Source organism: Phaseolus vulgaris, chromosome 8 (genome assembly GCF_000499845.2).
Source record: "Phaseolus vulgaris cultivar G19833 chromosome 8, P. vulgaris v2.0, whole genome shotgun sequence".
Classification (NCBI taxonomy): Eukaryota; Viridiplantae; Streptophyta; class Magnoliopsida; order Fabales; family Fabaceae; genus Phaseolus; species Phaseolus vulgaris.
The window spans coordinates 51,707,683-51,732,951 of NC_023752.2; the positions used below are offsets into that span (position 1 = coordinate 51,707,683).

At 33.1% G+C, this 25,269-nt stretch overlaps 1 protein-coding gene across 1 annotated transcript; it reads right to left on the reverse strand.

Annotated features, from left to right (window-relative positions):
• Window positions 1-501: 501 nt before the first annotated feature.
• LOC137827046 (protein SABRE-like) lies at window positions 502-25,269 on the reverse strand. The gene is made up of 23 exons (XM_068633246.1): window positions 25,199-25,269; window positions 23,970-24,081; window positions 22,904-23,188; window positions 22,370-22,632; window positions 21,611-21,824; window positions 20,805-20,975; window positions 20,621-20,698; window positions 17,821-18,075; window positions 14,406-16,517; window positions 12,195-14,202; window positions 11,887-11,984; window positions 11,013-11,372; window positions 8,284-8,402; window positions 7,569-7,818; window positions 6,582-6,806; window positions 6,015-6,154; window positions 5,552-5,624; window positions 4,938-5,039; window positions 4,683-4,844; window positions 4,055-4,336; window positions 3,780-3,947; window positions 1,101-1,473; window positions 502-972 (listed from the first exon to the last, which is right to left on the reverse strand). Exons 1-23 carry the CDS (start codon window positions 25,267-25,269, stop codon window positions 815-817), a joined length of 8,079 nt encoding a protein of 2,692 aa, XP_068489347.1. The 3' UTR covers window positions 502-814.

The window sequence follows — 25,269 nt, forward strand, 5'->3', positions numbered from 1 at the left end:
TTTAGCTACCAAAGTTTTAACTATCAATTATTTAGATTCTAAATTTGATAGCGAAAACCTTGGTAGCTAATTAGATACCAATTTAGAACTATTTATCAATAATAGAAACTAATTTAAAAATTAATAATTTTTTAGTCTCTAAAATGGTTTCTAATTTAGTCAATATAACAATTAATCATTTTTTTTAAAATTGGTTTCTATTTAATAATTTTCTTGTATTGATGGAAAAACACTTAAATAAATACTTATAAAATTAAATTCTTATCCATCACAGTTTCTTATTACTTATTTTTTTAATGACATAACTATATATTTGGAGGTCGTAGGTGGTTTATATATATTAAGAAGAGAGTGTGATCACATTCATTCAAGATAAAATCATATTACTCAAAGTTAGTTAAATTTGAATAAAGATAAAATATGCAAGGACAAATTTGTATGATAAAATCTATGCCTAAGAAAATTACATTCATTACAATTTTGAAATAATAATAAAATATGTACGTGGAATCATGTCAACTTTAAGCTTTCATTTCTGAAATATTAAGAGTGTGAACATTGCAAATTTACTAGAACTAAGTTGATAGAGAAGAGAAGAAAATGTAAGGCTCTTCAACAACAATGGCTGAGGTTGTCAGGGAATAATACACTTAATAGACATCGACATCAATCACTTGTTATCTAAATTTGAAGTCCAAAGTTCTATGTTTCCATTTCTGGTGTCCTACCCTTGTGTGTTTATCTGCTGATTTAGTTATTTAAGAATAAGATAAAACGTGTTTCATGGTCAACATGAAAAGTAAGAATTATTCCTTTAGATAACCGGTTCCTGTAAACTTTCATCAGATGAAGAATCACTCGAAGAATCACTGTCAAATAACATTGTCTCTTCTTTTGTTGGAGATGATGGTAGTGCTTCTACTGTTTGTTGTAAGGGAGAACCTGCTTCTACTGTTTGTAGTAAGGGAGAACCTGCAAAAGAGTGAGTTTCAGGCCTTGAGCTAAAGAGGAAAGGAAGCAAGATAAAAATTTGTTCTTCATCATAATGAATGAATAAAGTAGTAAAAAACCAATAACATGCAGGTGAGTCTAGAACAAACCTTTTTGTCCTTTAGCCTGCAACTTCTTGGTGTGCTTCCTAATAAGCTTTTTAGCTTGTGAGATTGTGAGCTGTCTAGCAAAAGGAGAGATCTCTGAATCATTTTCATTGAGATCCCCTTGAACTTCATTCTCTCCTTCATTTTTTATTGTCTTTTGCACAAATGCCTTTGCCTTGCGGCGTTGATTACTAAATATTCCTTTAATGGATGTTACAAATCCATCACCTGCTCCATCAGTTGGACGCTTAGGAAAAGATGGTGGAAGCTTATCAGATTTTCCTGCTTGCCCTTCATTGTCAATAGAAGTAACGTCCAATTCTGGACCACTGGAACTAGGGAGCTGAATCTGGCCTTTGTCTTTAAATTTCTTACCCTGCATGATCCATAACAAGACATTTAAATGAATTAAGCAGAATCAGTTCAAGATTGTCACCAACTTGAGTATAAAGGGTATGTAAAAAACCACATATTGCTCCTGGATACTGAAATTGCACATAGCATTGCAATATATAGGCTAAACTGAATAGTTATTTTCCTAAAATAGGGATAAATCTAAGGTAACTAACCCTACTATTGAAATTGTTGAGTTGAAGTTTAGTACTGATAATTGAATCGGATTGATAATCAATCAGAATTAACAGTTCAATTTGTCCTAGGAAATTGTTTTTCTTGTGAATAACTTGTCATTTATTGTGATCTTCATGCCTATAAAATAAAAACTTGCCAAGTGGTATACTCACTCAAACCAATTCGGAAAATTTCCATGATTCTTTATTTCTCACATGGTTGGAGATTCTGATCTAGGGTGTGCAGCTTCAGCAACAAAAACACTGAGAAGAAGGTCTCAAGTTCTCAGAAATTTAGGACTAGCTCAACCCCAAAAACTAGATCAAGAGACTTCCCCCCATATGTATATTATTTTAGATACAATGATATAATTCCGGTTGGGAAGCTAATTATCTCACTGTCACCAGACTAAATATATCCTTTGCAGGTAGTGTACTTGTTCAGTTTCTTAAGTCTCCTCTACTAAGGAAGACAACATTCATACATGAGTCATGGGATATTTAGCAAAAAATTGGGCAAGTTTCTTCAAGTTAGGAGTTTCACCTCTATATATTGAATTCTTATTGGTGGTGGTAACTGAATTTCTTGGAAAAGTAGGGTATAAAATGTTGAACAGATCCAGTGCAGAAATAGAGTATAAAGCTATGGCTCCCGTCGCTTGTGCACTTATTTGGCTCATACAGTTGACATTGATTTTTGATAATTAGTGTAAAGAAATAGCTCACAAATTCACTAAACTATCTACCAACACCAATGAGTAATAAATGATAACAAAGAGGCTGCAAGTGGTTTAATGTGGTTTAATTGAAGTGTTAATTAACTTCAATCTACATCCAATTGTCAAAAATTCACTAACACAGATGTTATAATTCAAGGATTCTCTCAGAGCGAACTCTCAACTTTAGGTTGATTACAACACTTCAATAAGGTCGTATTTATACAAAAAGTAACTGTTAAAAATAATTTCCGCAAATCACACCTAAATGGTTGGAGAAGACACATGAACAAATGCTTCACTACTAAGCTCAAAACATCAAACCATGTGGACTCTGGTAACAAACCAGAAAGTTATAACTAATGTAGACTATATCCTCTAATGCTATAAAGACAAATGCATGAAGAAGACAATTGATTTGATCAAGACAAATGGTCTTGTATAACCAGATGCTCTTAAACTATTAGACGATTTACTGCATCAAACTATTTATAACCTTTAATCAAGATTTTACTGAGCCAATACTCACAATTAGGATGCTTTGCATATTTCTTTTTATATGCTATTCCATGAGAGGACTAAGCATATTTAGGAAGATTGCCACTTTATCAAAGAATATTTTTATTGGGTGATATCACATCGATTTTCTCAATTCCAATGACTATTTGACAGATATCTTTAACAAGTCTTTCGGGGGTCTTTGGTGCATATGATTTACATGCTTCAACTAGACAGGGAGTGTCGGATATAGTTAGATCTTTGTAATTAAGGTAATTCTATGAAAGGAACTTAGAGTTAGGGGCAAGTTATGAGTAGAAATAGTCTTTAGAAATGTGTTAAGTATTAAAAACTTCAATATGACAATTTTGTATTAGAATCACTAGGATGACGGTTACATGATGAAAATAACTACTGGTAGTTAATTATTAGAAGTATATATCTAATTCTGGGTTGTGTAATTTGGGTTTGAAGTTATTTGGAACTTGTAGGAAGAGAATACTCCAAGTAGGGGCCTTTGTCTCTTGAACAGAAATTGCATCGCTGTATTTGTATGTGATAGGAGACTTTTTTTCTCTGGGACACTAAGTGTATTGCTGTATTGTGTGTGATTGATTTCAGGGTTCTGTATTATATTTTATTACTTTCTCAATTGTTGTTCTAGCATTTTAGGATCTACATATGTATGCTAATCAAACAATTAGGATATTTGTAGTTATGTCGCATATTTTCTTTTCCATCCACAATTGGCAAAATCCATTTTAAAACTCAAGTTTGTTTTAGAATGTCATCATAAATTTGAAGTGGTAGGTAGGTATGAATAGCTGTCAACAAAGATAAACACAATGAGTATACATACATTCTTGTTACAATAAAATGAAATGAAAGTTGTTCTTCACCTGCATTCCAGTCACAGACTTAAGGACTCCCCATATGATATGCTTCTTAACTCGTGAGAACAGTTTTCGCCAAGTCCCGGTAAACTCAGCTCGATGAAATTGATCCATCAATAATTTCATATCACTAACAACAAATCTTGACCCTTCATATGTAACACACAGTTCCACCTGCAAGAAAGATCACATTATTTATAATAAATTGGAATTATTTCTACAGAGGTGACAACGTGTGATGAGTGACAACTTCATCTAATGGTCCAAAGATTAATACCAACCTGGCTAATTTTGATGTTGTGAAATTCCATTATCTTTTGTGGTCTAGCTTTCTTCTCTTCTTGTGGCACAGCTACCCTCTTTTCTTCAACGGAGGAAGTACCAGCTTTGACACCTTTGGAATCTTTTAGTTTATTCTTGGATGCTTCATCTTGTGAGACAAGGTCATCAGCTGCAGATTCTGCTACATTCTCGTCCTTTGTTTTATCAGACGAAGATGACCTTTTCAACTCGGGGGTTGGACCAGTAGCAGGGTTTGCTTTGGCATTTTGTGCCTTGGATGCCTGCAAGCATGTTACCAAGCTCATTTCTTAAAACATCATATACTAGGATGGTGAGAATAAAACAACAAAAGGAGAAGAAGCTACATTCTTCCCTAGCTTTTCTACCAATGTAGTATGGCATTAGCCTTCCCAGATTCTTTTATTACTAGAGGAATTTTAGCAAGTAACAAAACATTTCTTGATACTCTCTTTCCATTACTTTCTCCACTATTGGGTGAAATCCTATGTTGGCCCCTCCATATATCATGCTCCACTCTATTTGTGGGCCAAAATGAGGTTTCACCCAAGAAGATAGTGTTTTTGATGAATGTGTTGTCGGAAATCATATACTAGAGAATAAACTCACTTGGGCTGAATCAACTTGGGAAGCAAGTGGATTGGCTGTAGGAAATAGCATTGCAGAGATGCCAGTTCTTGCTGGTGGGGCATCAGAGCCTGAAGCCGAACCATCAGCTGAACCTTTTTTCATACGCCTTGCACCAGCTGTGGTTGAAACCTTCCAAACCTCCTACATAAGCAATCATGACTTTAACTTAGAACACAAAATATCTATGAATGTTATGATTGTTGTGGAAAGAAGTCAATTGAAATAATAATTAACCTGTCGGCGTTGTGAATCCTTCTTTTCTTCTGGGAAGAAATACACCCACATCATTCTGTACATTGTTTCTGTCAAATGGATCTTAAGGGGATAAATCTCTACCTATAGAGTAAAATGTGTTCATGTTAGGAAACCAAAGGCACAACTAGTATACTGCACACACTTTCTACTCAAACAGATTCCTAGTTCTCCATGCAATGATTTATCTGTTAGTCTAACTGTCACTGTAATCTAGCTATAGCTGCGTCCAATAACCGAGTTCAGTTGTATTACTGTATAATAACAAGTTTGGAAATTCGAGAAACATTTTCTCTCTAACTTTACTTTCAGTTTCTTGGAAACTCTCCTCTTTTCTTCTCTCATGAACTTCAATAGATTCACTTTTATAATTATTTCTCCCTGATATTCTGCCGTGTCTCCAATATGTTAGAAACATTGTACATATTAATCTTGGGCAGGGTCTACTTAACAAAACTCTAACAAAAGTATTACACATGGACTCGATTATAAGCATCTGACAAATATTTTTGAATAACCCAAATTATAATAAGAGATGGATTCTATAGTTCTACAGAACTTTGCTGGGAGAAAAATAACCACAAGGAACCACTTACCTGGAAAAGTTCAAAGGGAGAATTTCCATCCTTTGGAGCTCCCTGTCTCGCATCAAGTTTAACCATCACTTTTCTGAAAAAAAGAAGCAAACATGCACTATCAAGGTACCAAGAAGATATAGAAAACACAAAAACACTCTAATCTTTATTGCAATAGAAAAGGTAACATCAATCTTATATTAAAATAAGTTACTAAGAGGCTCCTTTTTTTCTTCCCATTCCATTAATAAATAATTTCAACAATACAAGTAAAATTTGTATGCCTTTTCAGTTAAAGAGAGGGAATAGACTAGCATGGAAACCTAAGGGCTGAAATGATGCAGTTCAACTTCAACTTAAAACTAACCCTAATTTAACTAGAAATTAAGACATTGTTGCCTGGAACAGCAAAGTGAAAAATATCAGAAAATCTACTTGGAAGCACCAGTAAGTTGAAGAAAAAGGCCTGAAAAAAAAGACATACTTTCCCCAATCGGGAGGGGGATTCCATGCTGACAGAATTGTATCAGATTTGGCGTTAGACAGGCAGTTTCTGAAAATAAGAAATTTTGTTGTAAACAGAGAAATGCCGACATCCTTATAATCCCGGTCGAAGTCGTAGATCTAAGTGATTAGAAGAATGAAACTGAATTAGTATATTATTGCAAATTGAAAGAAAAACAAAATCTGAGGAAGCTAGAAATCTAAGGGATTAAAAGTGAATCATGATATTCTCAGGTTCATAGGAACAAAACAAGGACAAAAAAGAACAACTAAATTAGAAAATATCACTGTAGTTTTTTCCATTACATGCAGGGATAATAAATTTGCAGATTCAATATTGTAAGGACGGAAGAGCACTATAATAAATGTATCAATGCATTCTATACAAGTCAATGGAGCAAATTTGAGCCTTAAAGTACAAAATTTTTAGAATCTAACTAATATATTTGAAGTCAGACTAAGTGCTGAGACGACAAAGTTCATACTTCATGAGAAACAGATTTCAATGAGCCTTGGATGGCTAAACCCAGAGCAAAAAAATTCTTACCATGTCATTGATCTCAACTTCAGCAAAGGATTTACCATCAAGGATCATGGTCCAAACAACTTTGTTAATTTGCATAGATATGCGCATAGCATAAGAAGGACTTTTGTTTTTCTCCTTCTCCAGTAACCGCTGTTGTGCAGCTTTCTGCATAGCCACTCTTAATGAGGCATATGCTTCCTTCCTAAATTTTCGTGCATTTACATGTTCTTTCTTCAGTTCTTGGACCTGCAAGTGTTGGACGATCGTTGATTACACATGCAAATTTTCATGTCCAAAGTCAACATATAACTTCAAAAGTGGCATACACACTACACATCTCGAAAGAAGTTTAGATCATTTGGAAGATGATGGACGTGAAAACTTGTAGGCTTTTACTATCTCACATTCACTAGTCTAGATTTTGCATTCTTTGCCAGTGTGGTGTCATCTACATAGACCACCCATTGGATGATTTTTGCTCATACAGTGATATATCTAATGGGAGGAGCACTAGGCATTGGTGTCTGTACTGAGATCAAGTACATACTATGGTGGAGAGTTTCTCCAATGTTGTGCTGTTATGTTGATAGAAGATCCACTTTTGGCTAATGTGACCATATGGGAGCGACCTTGTCTCTTGGAGAAGTAAGAAGCAAAGTGATCACTCCACAGCCATTTTGCATGGCAAATATTTTATATTCACAACAACTTATGCATGATCAACACATATACTCCAACTATAGGAAGGGGCAGGGAGTACTGCAGAATAGCTCTTAATTTATGTTTATGAGGTTATTGTTGAAACTGTAAGGATATTTTTAGGGAAGGAAAGGAAAAGATAAAGTAGAGAGAAATAATCTGAATCTGATTTGATTGGTGTAATTCAAAATATAAAGCATTAACCCATATTATACTGATGCTACACTCGAAATCCTGGTTAAGTAAAAAAACAAATGATTTGTAACTAATCCTACGATTTAAGGATTTTTAATAAGATTCATTTCTTACCAGCTTGTCTATTCCACCGTCTATCATCCACAAGTCTGCTTCCTCTTCTGGGTGTGAATTTCTTGAAAGGTCAAACCAAAGACACAGTTTTCTTACATCATCAAGAATCAAATTTTGATCCCTTTCTTTCTTTTCAAGGTTGATTTTTTCAAGTTCCACCTCTTCAACACCATCTGGTACCACCTCATCTGCTTCTTCTTCGTTGTCTTCATCATCTTCAGCAAAAAGTGACATGCTACTTTTTCGAGGCCTAAGTTGTACATGATATTCTTAGTTAATTTAAAGGACTCTCAATAGAGCAGAACGTCTTTGATTTAAATTTCTTTAATGGAAAAAAGAACTGCATCAATGTACGAATCATATAATTCGACTGCCTTGGATTATCTAAATTAAAACCCAATTCATGCATGAGAAACATATCTTCCTGATAAGTAATTTAAGAATAAACAAACAGTAATTTTCATTAGAAAACTATTGCAACATAAATGAACATCAAACTGTCATGTTTTATCTTAAAACTAATGAGTGAAGTTGCCACACATGCCTATCAGAACAGACAAATATATTAGAACATATGATTATCATAAGCTCTGATACCGTTTTAGATTTGAACTTATAGGATACTATAAGGTGTAAACATACAAGAACATCTTACGTAGGTAAATAGATAAAAGTAGGTTTATAACGATTATAAAGCAAGAATGGCTATCCATACTTGGGAACCCTTGCAAGGAGAAGATTGCACAGCACATCCAGCATGACCTGAAACTGGCGAGATGTCATTGTTGCTGTTATATTATGAGAATTGAAGGTGAGCTCCTTCAAGGGTTTCACCTGCAGTATTAGAGTATGAATTTGACAGAGATTAATGATCACCATAGACATGAGAAAATACAACAAACTGGTGAAAAACACTCCATAAATACATGCATTTACTAAGAAAAGGAAAGTTCAGATACAGAGATAATCACTAGTTAGGATAATGTTTTATTTACAAAAGATAATTTCGTTAAGAAAAGAGATATCCACATATAGGAGAATAAAAATGTGAACAAAAATAAATATGAAATGAAAAACCATGAGCCTAGCATCAAAGAGAAGCTAAAAATTTATTCTTTGTTAAAGTGTTAGAATAAGAGGAAATACAGAATAAATTGGTATGGAATAGAGATGAGATAAAAATGAAGCATAAAGATTTTGCATATTATCAAAAGAAAATGTTTCACAATCACAAAATGAACTCATTCAGAAAAATGAACCCAAGAGTTGCTTACATAGCCAGTGAAGGTTACATTCCTCATTGTGTAGAAAGCAATCATTCCAAGATTCTCCTTACTCAACACATAATGTGTAAAAGAAAAAAACAACATAAAACAAAGAGAATACGTCTTCTTAGATGTTGCCAGAAACTACCCATTTTCAATAATTAAGCAATAAATGATGAAGAAGTAAAACATCATTTGAGGAAGAAAATTCCATCACAGAATATTTGACTGACGAAAGCTTCATCAAACTGAAGAAATATTCTCAAATTTTAAGACTCTCCTTGAGATGCTTCTTCAATATTCAAGTATTGATCTTAGCAATTCAAACTTGTCTTTTGGAAGTGCCTTTGTCACTATATATGCTAATTGATCTTCAAAATTGCAATACTCTAATTTAATTTCTTCCAATTTGTATGCTTCCATGATTGCATGATATTTAATCTTTATATGAACGTTTTGTTTTTTTGTTTTTTTTATCAGCGAATTAAATTAATTAAAATGGAATTAAATTAATTAAAATAGGATACTTTAGGGGTATCCCAACCCATTTACAGATAAAGTTTACAGGTAAATAGGATGATATCTATCTATATGACACATCTTTCCTTCCTAAACACAAAACTACCATCCATGTATCATAAAACAATTAACACCTAGAACAGGGACCATATCCTAGATGATTCAAAGCAAGTACTTCTTTTAGAGCAAAGACCCCACCACCAGCAATTTATGACATTCCTCCATCGCTGCCAAGCATACCTAAATCCAATGTGGCAGCAGCTTTGAATCAGCCTTGTAGAGCAACAGCCTTGATTTGGCCTTTTAACATCATCTAACACAGCTTCTTTGTAGTTGCAATAGCTAACTTGTTATAACTCTTAAAATAGTTGGCTTCATCTTGCTCTTGACCAATATCTTGCTTCTTTAAATACTATTAAGAAGTAAACTTTAAGTTTAACTTAACCTTACAAAATCAACTCATAAGATGAGATTAACACCTATTTATATACTATGAAATGTCCTTATTCCTAGTCGTTCTGGGATATACAACAAGTACCAATAGAAAACTCCCTTCCAAATGAAAATACATATCCTGTTGTACTCTTTATATCATCTAAGCTTCCTGCCCAATTACTATTAGAGTAGCCTTGAAGATTTTCACTCTTCTTCTTTGGGAACCAAAGGCCAAGGTTTGTTGTACCATTGATAACCTCAAGACTCTTTCGCTGCACCCATGTGAACCTGGCTTCGTGAGTGCATGAATTTGGATAACAAACTTGTAGAAATTAAGTCTGGTTTGGTTGCAGATAGATAAAACTTCTAATCTCACCTCTATACAAACTTGCATCTCCTTTTGTCACCACTTTTCATTTAACACCAATGGAGTGACAACAGTTTTGCAATTCCCCATGTGAAACTTCTTTAAGATCTCCTTGGCATTTTCTTTTGGGAGATCAAGATTCAATCAAATGTTGGAGTATCTCCATCTTAAGAAAATAATTCATCAGACCTGTTATTTCAAATTCTTGCTCCATATTCATTTTAAATTGGTTTAGACTATTCGACTCACTCCTAAAAGCTAACAGCTCATCAACATAAATGGAGATAATGAGTTTAGCTTGTGATTTTCCATACAAAGTGGCTTCATTTTAACTTCTTGTAAAGCCTTGCTCCAGAAGATAGTCATCAACTGTGTTGTACCACGTTCTTGGAGCATGTTTCAGACTGTACAAAGCTTTATGAAACTTGTAAACCTTTTCAGACTGTACCCTTTTAACCACCAATCTTGCTTTGAGTTTATTTACAGATCCACCAGGGTTTAGTTTGGCTTTGCAAACCCATTTTACAACAATCACCCATTTGTGTTAGGGTCTATCCATGATCTACCATGTATTTTTCTTCTCAGTCATATGTGTCTCCTCTTGCATGAAAATATTTCATGCTTCACTTTCAACAACTTCAACGTAGTCAACAAACTTTAACAAAGCTTTGTTGCATCTAACACATACATCTTCTAATAATATGTGTAAAAAAATGTGTAGGCACTAAGCAATAATTATACAATAAAAAAATTATTAAATAAAAACTAATTTTAGAGATGAAAAATAATTAGTCACTTAGATACTATTTTAAAGACTAACAAGGATCTTTGGATTTTACAATGATATAAAAAAATTACCTTCAGTTCTGGAGTGCCTCCTTTGTGCCTTGTGAACTGAAAGAACATATCACAAGGCATAAAAACTCTCTCAAGAAGAGCACCTGTACGCATTACTTTTGGAGACCCTCTGCGAATTTTTGGTAGCCACTGCACTCCGGCCCCTGGATCAACATCTGTTGGTGCAACATGGGCCTGCACATGCTCCAACATGACAGATAACTCCCATCTTTTCCATGCAATTTCAGGCTGGTATTCACTGTTTTGTGCATCATTAGTTGTACTAAGTGCTTGCTCAATCATCTCGTAACCAACTTGAAGGACTGAGTGATATGACTGGGCTAATATGCGGCCACTTACAGCAGCAAGCAAAAACCTTCCCTGTGAAAGCATGAGCACACACATAATCTTGGCACACTCTTCTAAAAATTTATAAACAAAGGAGAACTAACACATGAAAAATAAAAGACATAATCTAGATTAAGAGACTCTTGTTGTCCAAACTTCAAGGAAATCACAACATAACTCCCCTATTGATTCAGAACAGAGAATGAACAAAGATAAGGTGGATTAAGGGTGACTGCAATCAAGACATTTTTCAACAAGAGATCTCTTACAACTATATACAATTAGAGTTATTATTCTAGCTCACAATTGTCAATGGAATATGAGTATTGCTCTTCATAGATGCTCAACTAATTATCCTAAACAAACTAACAGAAAACAGAAAACCAAATCTGTCAGCTGTTTCTCAAAATAAGATTGAGAATTTGAATAAAAGGATTGTTTCAATCTAAGTACAAGTCACCATCTGAAAGGCATGCACAATAATCAAAATGCTTACTGTATCTTCCCATAAGTTCTATTTAAAATGAAAAAGTATTTTATGACTTACATTTGCATCCTCTGAGTGAAGATTAAACTGTGGTTCAACAATATTAACCATGAAGTGACGAGTCCCCTCCTCTGGTTCATCGGAATTCTCCTTTTTAGCTGGGAAATAGACAAAAAAGGGAAATAAAAGAGGGTAAACAAAGTTGTTAGTGACAATACTCAAGAACAAATGGGGCTTAACAAAGAAATCATCAAGGATTTCTGGCAAGCAGTGAAAGTAGTGTTGTGACACAAGGCGTACGATGTATGCTTTTTTTGTGTTATATTTTACTACTTGCATATAAATTTCCTGAAGCAAATGACACATACTAGATGGAAATTTGTCCACATTATCCACATGTGATGGGGATGAAGGTAATTCAGGATTTTTGGCAGTCAGAGAAGAGGGAGAATCCGAGATGTTATTGGTGTTAAGGGACAGAGAATCTTCATCTTGATGCGTCTCAGCTCCTTCATCTTGACTGGTTTCAGCCTTATTGTCTTGATTGGATTCAGCTTCATCAACTTTACTGATTTCGCCACCATTATCTTGATGAGTTTCAGCTCCATCATTTTGACGGACTTCAGCTCCATCATCTGGAGGGACTTCAGCTCCATCATCTTGAGTGGTTTCAGCTGCACCATCTTGATCAGTTTCAGCTACATTTTGTTTTGTCTTCTCCTCACGTAACTTTCTCTGTGTATACTGCCGAGAAGGAGAAGGTTTTGCTGGTGCACAGGCTTTGGAAAGACTGGCAGCCCAGAAACAAACAGCATTTCTGTTTTCAATATTCCACAGAAGCTTGAGACCATAGACAAACACACGCTGACAACTATCTGCTATTATCACATTGTATCCTTCCTCATCACTTGGATCTGATTGCTCATTCTCATTGGTTTCAACCCGATTTTCACGCTGAGGTCGTACATAGGTCTTGTCAGAATGTATTTTTCCTGTTTCATGCCAGGCTATCAAAGTATCAGGATCAGCCTTTGGGGACTGCTTTCTTATGGTGAAGTAATCACCGGATAAAAGAAATCCATCATCAGGATTTTTCTGTGTCAGGAAACCTTTTTCAGAGGGATTTTTATCCTTGGATGGAGCTTGTGAGCTTTTTGGTGTCATGCTAATCAATTTAGCAATACTGCAGCAGTCTTCTTTGCTAAGGAAAACTTTGGGCATGTGAAGATCAACACCCAGGTAAACAAGATCAAGAAGGCCACGGTTGCATTCAAACGTAAACTTTTGCTTGCCCCTCCCAAAACATACTTCAACCTTGAGCTTTGTCATAGCGAATGTCAGTCCTTTGGCTGGATCATCATCATGCAGATGCACGTTCTTTACACAAATTGGGGTGCCATCTATACGCATCATAAACTCAGTTATTACTTTGTCTAGTGCAAGGTTGCCTGATCTGATAATTCTTGGAACACCGTAACGAGGGAAACGCGAGAAGAAGCGCAGTTTATATGGGGGAAGGTACATCAAGGTACCAAATTTTGTTAGCCATGATACATCATGAGCACCAAGGTTTATTGTTGGTGAAGCATTGCTAGAAGTGTGAGGAGGCTGATGAACATTAGCATCTCCTTCTGATACACATTGTTTTTCTGATGAAGGATGAACGGATCTAAAGGATATGCTGCATCTAATCGAAAGAGCAGTGGATCTGAAGGGGTCGAATACGAACTCACGAGGCTTCCCTTCAATTGGAAGTGAAAACAAATAATGATTCAATGGCATGTCAGAGTCACAACCCCAATCCATTGTAAGATCAAGTATGAAAACTGGGACTTCAAAGAATGCACCAGAAACACCTGGTGGAATTTTGGTGCAACGTTTGTTTGCCATACTCTCCAAACTGGTCAAGTAAATGTTGAAATCTTGCGCAGAAAGAAAAATGCGACCATCAGACTGCTGAATTTCCATAGAACTAGTCAAAAGTACTAGTTTATCAAACTTTTCATAAGGATCTGGACTTCCCAAAATATTCCAGTTTGTTTCAGAAAATAATAAGGTGATTCTTCCATGAATGTAGTTTCTCATGTCATCCCACCATGGCAAACTCTTCTCCTTTTTGGGTGGCAAAATAAGTGGCCCAGGAGTCTTAACACTTAGATTAGCCCTCCGTAGCACCACAGTAAAAGCATAACTAATATCAGCAAAAACTGGTTCATAACCCACCCCAAATGACACTTCACCTTTCTGGAAATTTAACGTCAAATCTGTGTATGTCTTCATCGGCGGAGTAGTACCCATGGCTGATCGAAGCATGCATACCTTTCTCCATTCCCCAACAAACACATCTTGAAGCATTTGAGGTTGAAAGCTAGTTGCCTACTTGAAATAAATAAAAGAATAATGACCAATAAATGTTGCCAGGTTAATCATCATCTACTTAATCCACCAATACCACAAAAGAAACAAACTCCAAGTTCAGTTCAAGAAACATTGGAGCTCAGGAAATGTATAATTGATCACAATAAGTAAGCATCAAAAACTGGAATTTTGAAAAAATATTTTATATTGCTTCATATTACCTGCTGAGCCATCACAAGACGACCTCCACATTTGCCAGAAGTTCCAGCAAAGAGAGGAAATGTGTAATCTCGAATTTGAGCAACAAGAGAACTAGTATTCAAGAGAATGTTTGCTCCATACAGTCTGGAAAATGGTATCTCTAGTTCACGACAAACAGGATCAAGCTTCCTCAGAATTTCAATCATCCCATCTTCTCCACCTTCAATTTTTGTCAAGGTTACATCTAAGTTTTCTGCAGATATTGAAAGAAGAACAGCTCTTGAAGTACTAAGCTTGAAACCAGATTGAAGTTGATCATTTTTATAAGCACCTGATCCCTTATAGAACTCTATGTTTTGACATGACTGGTAATATGATCGGAATGTTCGTCTATAAATGTCTTCTCGCATCGATTCAATAACTGAAGGATTGTTTACATCAACCTCAACATCATTGATATAAATTTTCTTTTCTTCATGAGAATTATTGGTGTCATCAGTAGAGTTTGGATCTTTCTTGGCCTTGGATATAAAATCATCCAAGAAGTTTAACCGGACAGTTAATTCACCAACCTCCTTCTTCAGCAGGTGGTAGTGTTCATCAAGCCATCCCTGAATCGGTTCCTCTTCAATATCAAAAGTTAACTTGCGTAGGAAAAACTTCAAACATCCAAATTTTACTGAACTTGGCTTTCTAGCTTTAGAACTGTCTTTCTTCACCGGAAAAATCATGTTGGTCTTTGCAGCAACAATAAGCTTCAATGCACGCAACATGTCCTCTAGAGCATCATCAATAGCACGCAATTCTAATCTGAATGGCAAACAAATATGAACATCAAGACCTTGAATTACCCAATCCCATATTGTAGCTCCCTTTGGATCAGATGTAGCAGCAGCAGATTTACTAGGAATTCGTGAAACTTGCATCCGGCTACTCTTGACTAGTCTGGCCCCATTAAAATTAAACAAGAGTCCTTCAAGGAGCACTCCTATACGAGCATTCTCAGAGAAAATTGACTGCACCTGAGCCGTAGCATTAACTCCATCTCCTAGCTCAGCAGATATGTTCAACATTTCTACATCAACAGCAAAAACAGATTCTTTCTTCTTTTCAGAATGCCCTGATGGAATAGGAGGAGTTTCATTTTTCCTATTAGAATCTTTTACATCAGACACAACATCTTCAACTTGCTCATTACCCTTCTCCCGAAGCTTCGAATTGTGTAATGCTAATTTTAGCTGCAAAACCAGTTCAATCACTGATAGATGTACATCAGGCTCCCACTTCAAACTAATCTCAGTGGCACTGAAAAGAGAGCATGCAGCATTCTCTTTAAGGCCACCCAATCGTTGTACAAATTTAATATTTCGTATGTCAACTAATTTCACCTTTGATACTGGCCTAGTTTCATCATAATACTCCTGATAGATGGATCTGGCCTTTGCAAGTTCTACCTGTTTGGATCTTTTCTCCTTGTTCACACTCAATTTCAAATTTAAGATTTTAAGAGAAATACAGTACTTTAGTTTCCGGTACTCACTGGAAACAGTGGACATTACATTTGCAGTGCGAGGAGTACCATCTGCAGACACACTTATTATAACTATACCACCCTGTGAGCCATAATTAACTCTCTTGGGGTCTGGAACAACTGTGTTTTCTAATCCAGTTTCCCCCAATACATAAACTGAACACTGTTCAAGATGGAATTTCAACATTTGAGTTCCTTTCCCTGAACTTTTTGATGAATGTGCCCGGGGCTGTGTGGATTTTTTCTTTGGACCAGAAAGGCTTTTCAATAGAACTTGAAAGGATATTGCAGTGGATATGAATGATTCTACTCGCTCAAAACTTAGATAAATTCCCATGCCAGTCACAACAGCTGATAAACCTAGCACACACTTTGGAGCCTCTTTTTCAGATGATTTTATGTCCTTTTTGCCCCAATCCACACTAACCTTTGTAATGTGCAAAATGTTGGCAGAGTATGATTCAGCACCAAAAATGCTTTCTCCCAAGCATTCTTGATTTTCATTAGCCATTTTGAGGCTTAATTCACCAAGTTCAGAATGCACTGCAGTTCCCATCTTCGAAGTGTTGTTTGCAGATACATGTGTTGATTTTAAGCAACCCTGGATTTTGAAACAATAGATGAATGCTTGTTGGTAAGTGTCTTTACTCAAAAACATTTGAATCAACATTTAAGATAATTTCCTCCAATAGAACACAAAATGATCAAACAGGTACATATATATAGTGACTTGAACAAAAGAAATTTGAAGACTCAAAGAAACAAAACAATCCATCCATTTGATGAGCCTCCAACAAAACACTCAACCAATATCCAACAATCATCCTTTGAACCTCAAATCTAATATCCAAGTAGCAGTTGCAAATGTCTCTCTTGGTAGTTTATTCTGATCAATATCATTTTAGCCCATTAAATTATTTTACATTGTTAATTTTTGTTTTTACAAAAATTAATACTTTTTAGTTCCTACATTTATTACATTACTACATTGATAAATATAGAGATGGAAAACGTATTAAATATGGTAGGAATTAAAATCAACATTTTGAAATGTTTTAAAAGATAAAGATATATTTTTATCCTTTTTAATTTACATGCATCATTAGTTTGTTGTTTAATAGTTTAAAAAAAAGTCACCTTGTTTTCACTTCATTTCCTGTTTTCAAGAATCTGCAAAGGAGAAAAGAAGTGAAAATAAGGCGACATTTTTGTAGTTATTTATAAAAGTATATTATAAAAAAAGTAAAGCTAAAACAAATCAAATGCACCCTTTTAAGAGAAAAAAAAAATACACAATTATGATCTTTTCAACATTAGATCCACAAGCTTGCAGATCAAATGACCTCAATCTTTCGACCTTGTTTTGATTTTGAGGATGGTCGTATTCTTCAATAATAATCTTTATAAAAACTACTAGGATGTTTTGATACCAGTTTAATAGTATATTTCAAGTATCTTCTGAACCACTTTTTCTGTCATCCCAAATTCATAACCATAAGAAAGTTTATACGATTTTATCTTTGAGCTTATCCTTTCTTGATCATCCTAGTGTAACACTTTCTCCTGCTTCAAAAACATATCTGCTTGCATAGACAAAATACAGTTTCAAAACTCAGATATTTGAATGAGTTTGTTCTAATATATTGTTCACACAGTTTTCTGATATTGTCATGTTATCATTTCATAAAAAAAATAATAAGGACACAAATAAAAACTAGAGGACTCAAATGAGAAAACATATATACTGAAAAAAGTATATTTAATCATGAATCACCACATGCACAACATCACATATAACAAGAACCAATTTATTTAGTAAAACTGTTAAGCTTATTTTGATTCACAGATAACAACAATTATGCATATAGATATACGTATATGTATATATATTTGGCAATACTTACATGATATAGTGGAGAACCAGCCATAGTGAAAAGCCTTATTGTAAGCTCCGAAGTTGACAAGTTACATGTCCATACGATGGTCTTGCTGTCATCAGTTGATTTTGGTTTTACAACAGGAGTTTCGTTGATAACCAATTTTTTCTTCTTATTATTAGGTGGCTTTAGGAGCAACCAAGGTTTTATTCTGCTCATTACGATGTTGCATTTTGAACGTCCAATCTTAATTTCTGTGTCAGCTCTAACAAGCATAACTGACTAGAGGAAGAGACCAAAAGATGAAGTAAGTTTGCACATAAAATACAACAAAAATAATTATATATAACTCATTGTAATATATAGTCCATATCAACCCTTCTTCATTCATATTATGAGATCAATGTCATTTATATATAAACTTCTAAAGAAATTCTATTATGAGATTTCGTGTCTATCAATCAACAATTCTCCTAAAAGCTTAATTTGTTAAGTGAATGCTAAAATTCATCTATATCTCCAAAACAAAAGTTATTTCATTGTATGGAAAATTTTATAATTTTATAAATTAAAATATATTAAATTTAAATTGATTTATTTGAATAAAGTAATTTAAATTTATTGACTTTTTTTGCTTAGATGGAATATTTCAATTACTATCAATAATATATTATATTTAATAATAAAAGAAATATTAATATAGGTGATGTTTTTTAGTTGATGTCAAATGTTATTTTTCTAATCGAAATTATTAAAGATTTTTTCAATTTTCATTGAGATGAATTTTTCTTGATTCATATTCGTTAATTCATTACTAGAAAATTATTAAATAGAAACTAATTTTAGAGACAAGAATAATTAGTTTTTATATCGATTAAATTATATACTATTTTAAAAATTAAAAAGAAAATATTGGTACCTAGATTAGTTTTTATTGTTGATAAATAGTTTTTAAATTAGTATCTAATTAGCTACCAAGGTTTTTAGCTACATCCTAAAGTTGGTAGCTACCTATATAGAAAATATTTATCAATTGTAGAACCTAATTTATATACCAATAATTTTTTTAGTCTCTAAATTAGTATCTAATTTAGTCTATATAATAACTAATTATTTTTTATTTCTAAAATTGATTTCTATTTAATGATTTTATTAATGTGATCAATATTGAATGAATCATTTCAACTAATACTAATTGTATTTATTTTTTATTTTTTTTTACATTGTTGATTGAAGTTATTGTTTGACTGAGGACTTTTCAACCAATATCAACTAAAAAAAAGTGTAAGCTAACATTGGTCTATATAAGTCCTATTCAAGATTGGTCACAAAGTTTCTCTAGTCGGAATTAGAAAAAGAAATCTAAGATAATTTTGAACTAATGTGACGATCCAGCCTCGAGGGTGCTATTGGGTAGAGTACCAACAAGACAGTGTTTGAGTAGGAGAGGGGTGATGTTGAATACTACTGTATGTGCTTTATGTCAGACCAAGGAAGATTCTTGTCAACACCTCTTCCTAGAATGCAAACATGCGTGGTGTGTCTGGTCCTTGTGTTTTAAATGGATAGGAATATTGTTTGTCCAACATAATGATCTAACCCACTTTGAGAGCTTTCATATGATCAAGGGTAGTAATTAACAAAACCTAGTTTGGAAAGGGGTATGGGCAACTATAGTCCGGTGTTTGTGGGAACATATAAACTCAGTTGTATTCAACCAAGGAGTACTACTAGTAGATGAAGAAGAAGTGTTCCAAAAGGCTCAACTTAAATCGTGGTTATGGATGAAGCATAAAGCACATAACTTTAACTACTCCTTTGCAGATTGGGTATTGAATCCAATATCTTGCATCAGTAGCTATAAGTAAGTGGTCTTAGGTGGAGCCAAGCTGTCTTGGAAGAGGAAGGAGGGCAGTGCTTTTATGCTGGCTAAAGCAGATGGAAGTAAGAAGAGGTTTGTATGTGAAGGAGGTTTGTGGATTGAGACACTCCTAAAGTGTCTTGGTTTAATTAATTTTATTCTTTGTTAATAAAAAAAAATTGAAGTAACAAACTGATAAAAAAATAATTCTAACTTACATTATTGGAAAAACAATAGAAAGATATTTCATATTATTGTCTATTGATGAACCTTGATTAACATCAGGTTGAAAAATAATATCATTGAAGTCAATAAAAAAAAATTCTTATTAACATCAACCAAAGTATAATTTTATTAATATTGGACAAGAAAATTTTAACTAACATGGATTGATTGAAAAAGTAATCTTAACCTACATTGACAAAAAAAATTAAATATGACTAGGTTAAAACCAACCCTCACTGAGATTTAAAGATAACTCCAACTAACATCAATTAAAAAAATCATGTTTTACATATAAAAAATTAGTTATTAGGTCAAGACAAAGAATAATGTTGTGTCCTATAATGAGTTCACAAGAAAAGTTGTTGTGTATATACAAATGTATCAGTTAGTTAGGTAATGTTGATAATAATTATTGCAAAAAAATCTTTTATACTTAAGGTAAGAATTGGATTTGCTTAACGAATCTCAATTTGGGAGATATAAGTGAGAGAAAAAAACAAACACATGTAGAGTGGAGAGGTTAAAGAGGAAGTAATTCTTGGAAGTTAGGAATCAACTAAATCTCTCTTTTGTTGGAATCAAAATTACTCAAACTACAACTCCAACAATAAGATTATTTCTACTAAAATTTCTCCACATAAACTACAATTTAACCCTTTTATTTCTTTCTAATATTAGGAAAACTTACCAAATATACAAAAATACAAAGGTGTTTTCTATATGGATGACAAAATAACTTACCTGTACAGGGATACACACAAAAGAAACCAAATTCACACTCAATATCTCCAAGATGGAAGAACCAAGTTCTTTAAAAAGCTGTAATGTCAACAAAACAAGAAAAGTTGTTAGTAAGAAGGAAAACAAACAAAAAAATGGAAAATGGTAACACAAGTTTCATCAAATAAACAAATACACTCCATACATGAATTTCACCAAATTCGAGTTGAAAATGAAGACGTGTACTCTCCCCACCATCCTTTGTTGGTCGTGATTTGATGTTTCTGAATTGGATGCCCATGATGTTATTTTCAACATAAAGATTACGTTCACGATGAGTAAAACTCACATTCACCTTTGACAAATTGAAGTTGACCTAATGATAAAACATAATTAAACAGTTGACCTTTAAGCCATTTGAAAAAACCCTTTCAACAACTTTTTATCTTTGATTCAATTAAATCAAAATATAAAAGAAACTTATTGTTCTAAAGTAGCATGTAAACTAAATTGGCTCACACACACCATAAACATGAACAAATAGCCACAACCAAAATGTTTAATTTGTAAAAAAGTGAAAATCCAGGAAAAGTTGGTGAATGTAAAGATGCATCACTATATGTCACATATCAACAAGATAAATTTATATTTTGAAATGACCAAACTCTTAATGATAAACTAACGACAAACAATGTGATAGTTATTTAGTGGGAAAAAATCAGTCATTAACTACTTTTCGACTAATATTTTTCACTATCATATAATTTCAGTCACTAATTTCGTCACAAAATATATTAGCAATTGATTTAAGTTATTTAGCGACAAAAAATGTGGTCGTTAAAAGTACAATTTTGTTATTGTGATCCTAACTATTTAAATAGGTCAAATATCTTATTCAATAATTTGAACAAAGTCACTCATTCATAGGTCAACTACATGTGCACCAGGGCTGGAAAAGTATATGAAATCATTAGAATAAATAAAAAATAAAAGCATGTATAATTTCTCTACCTTTTGAGGAAACTTTGAAATATAGCCTGCAATTTTTTCCTGCTTGTTGGTAGGTGGCTTTGTGCTCTTGGGATCAACATTTGATCCTATACTTTTCTGAGAGTCAGAAGAAGACTCTGATGAACTCTTCTTTCTCTCAAGCAACCCCTCATTTGAATTCACAGTGACATCTCCAATGGAAATGTCTACACTCCTTATAACTATACCCACTTCCCTACATCCAAAAGAAGAAGAAAAATGACAACTAAAAAAACCTAAAAGGATGAAAATTAAAAAAAAAAAGGAAAGAAAGAGATTATCCAAGTCAATTGTAATTTTTACTTTAAATAAGGAAAAATCAAATATAACTATAAGATAACTTTATGTAAGACAAAGAAACACATAAAAAATAAGTACCATTTGACTTGTCATTATATTTAAAAAAAATAGGAAAAAATGATGCACCACCGACATTGTGAACCAAAACTAAGAAAGTTTTAGTTTTTTAGGAATTAGCAAATTTAGGTCCAATAATGGAACAATAGTTAAAAGTGTGTTTATTTTCTAATAAATTAATTCACAGTAGATAAACCATATGTATATTAGAATCTCCTTTTATAGTTGAAGCTTCTCACTTTGAAACTCCTATTGTTTTCAACCTTAAGTTTTTCATCACATCACTTACAAACATCTTACATACAAATTCATTTTCTTTTCTCAAACTCAAACGAGTGAAGTGCATGATTAATACTTAAGAAAATTATATAAGGAAATTAGTACCTATCATGACCAAATGCACATGAGACAGAGAATTTTTCACAGACAAAAGTAGCAGAAGTCTTTTCTGTAGAAGCAATAGATGCTTGGGTAGAAGTATTGCTTCCTCCATCACTAGATTCAGATAATTGATTACTAACTTGAGGCTCACTAATGTTAACGACAATGGGTAGTATTTGAACCCTAACTACCAAATCTGAATCGGATCCACGATCTTTAGATATGTCCACATTCAACTTTCCAATCTCAAGAGTAAATTTAGGTGTCTGCAATGTTCAAAAGACATTCACAATATCCAGGAAAAATATTTTCAAACAATGTCAGTCCTAGTAGAATTAAAAATGCAAACACATACAAAATAATTTTTTATATATACTATATTAAACTTTGTTTTACTAGTCATAATAGCCATAACACTGTATTTTATAGCAATAATTCTAAATATGGTATTACATATTATAAAAAAACATCAAAGACACCATTAATGTATGTTTGGTCGAACAAGAAAATTAATTAAAATGGCACAAAGATGCATACCTTCACAACTATATTAGTCACATGAAGTGACAAATATCTTGCAATGTTGCTTATGGTCTTCCACTTCCCCTTTCCCTTTCCCTTGCTAGAAGAACCACCACTGGATTTTTTAGGTTTCTTCTTTTTTATCTCAGAGCTTTTAATTGGAGGTCGTGTAACAACTTCTAAGTTGCATATTATTAGTTGCAACTTTGGGTCCCAAGAACTAAAACCCGTACCATGTTCAACCAAACAACGACGAAAACTAAGTTTAATTTCACCAATAGATATAGATTCAACAGCACCCTGCACATGTCATAAATTGAAACAATATATTGATATGACTTTAAACAAACAACATAACAATCACTACAAAAAAAAACAAAGAATTTGAACTATGATTTTCAAAATGGATTGTATAAAGAAAAACTAGATCAGTTGGGTGAAATGGTGTATTCTTTTATATCACTGACATAAGTACAAATTTGAAAGCTTCCTTTAAGTTATTGATGCTGATAGAATTTTTCTGTGGAAAAACGCCAGAGTGATTCGACACCAATAGTCATGAGCATTTTATATAATAAAGTCAAGACATCATTTTCAATCTAAAACCTTAATACAATGGGTATGTGAGCATTATTTCTTATATATTACTCTTTAAGCATATTCCTACTCAATGTGTGACAAATTCATACTTATAATCCTAACAATCACCCCTTTTTAAGTGTGAATTTTTTTCACATTGATACTTCCGCACAAACAACACACAATACGTTATTCAACCACTCACATATTCGATTCATGTTCACCGCACAATTTGATAGGAATTTTTGGTGAAAAAACACCAGGGTGATTCAACACCAAAGAGTCATGAACATTTTTTAAAAGAAAATCATAACACCACTTTCAACCCGAAGCCTTAAAATAATGGGTATGTGAATTTTTTTTCTTATATAATACTCTTCAAACACATTCTTGCTCAATATGAGATAAACTAACACTTGAAATCATAACATATGTATTTAAGATTTTGTAAATTTTGTAACTAGAAAATAAGAAGCGGAAGTGAATAAAAGTAAAGAAGAACCTTCTTAAACTTCAATTCCACGTCTTTCAAACTGTTACATCCACCAACGCAAAATCCAACAGATGCACCAAGCACCCGACTCAAAATCCAAGACAACAATACAAAAGATAATCTGAAAGAAAGTTTGTAATCAGAAAACACATACTAAAAAATTTAAAACACAAAAAATCTCAATAACACAAACTATGATGAACATAAAGTAATTTCAACATAACATTCAACTTGAAAAGCATACTATGTTTTTCTACATTAACAAGACATAACATGATATCATCATTTCTATGTGCACAAATAACAAAAATATAATGAGTCTATAACAAAATGATAATGAGTCTTTAATGAGATATAATTTCGCAACAAAGTTTTGAATATTCCTCCAAATATTTTAACAAGGATCATAACTAGCATTCATCATTATTAAAATAAATCTTAATAGCTAAGCCATTGAATATAGTAACAAAAATGCAAAATTCAAAATCAACATCCAAGAATATATGAAAAGGAAGAAAATATTAATTTCTTGTATTCACTATATTTTGGCAGACATTTGAAGCTTTTCAGCAAATATTTAAATGCAAAAACTAATAAGCTTGTTATTAAAGAGAGTGAGAAATGCTAATGACTAAAGTCCAAGTATCATTAACATAAAAATACCTTTTTTCTTTACACAAGTAAAACCAACATTACAAATAACAGAAATTACAAATGCATTCAATATTTTAATATAAAAATATCAATTTAATAATTACAATTTTTCTTCTTAACATGTAGTTTCCCACCACCACCATTTGTCATATTTTAGCTTGCCATCATAGTAGTAAAGAATTTAGACATATATTAATACAAATTATTTCTAAACTAAATCTAAAAAAATGCATTTTGATGAGAACTATCTTAACAAAAAAAATTGGAAAAGTAAATGTTATTTCTAAATGACCCAATAAGGTTAATTAGCAGTACACTCCCTTGCTAAATCTGTGTAGATTGATTAAGCAAACAATTTCATTCAAATTCTATACATAATCATCCCATTTTAGGCACCTCCACAATCTTTTCTAGTTAGTTGCAACCACCACCAAACTTTTTACAATTCATATTGATTTCAACCTAAAATGGCTAACAAAGTATTCAACATTCAATCTCACCCACTAATGAAAAACAATAATGATTGAAAAATGAAGTAGAAGAATGACATTTAGGAAGAAAATAGAGAATGATTGAAGGCTTACAAGAATACAAGCAACAAGGTGACACAAAATACAGTGAAACCATGGAGGAAATTGATCGGAGAAGCTTCCAT

Excerpts from the sequence above, each read along its gene's own strand:
- LOC137827046 (XM_068633246.1), bottom strand. The coding sequence starts at position 25,269 with ATGGAAGCTTCTCCGATCAATTTCCTCCATGGTTTCACTGTATTTTGT. Across the intron at positions 11,985-12,194 it reads TGTGGACAAATTTCCATCTA|CTAAAAAGGAGAATTCCGAT; the intron begins GTATGTGTCATT and ends TCTATTTCCCAG. Across the intron at positions 11,373-11,886 it reads TTCACTCAGAGGATGCAAAT|GGAAGGTTTTTGCTTGCTGC; the intron begins GTAAGTCATAAA and ends ATGCTTTCACAG.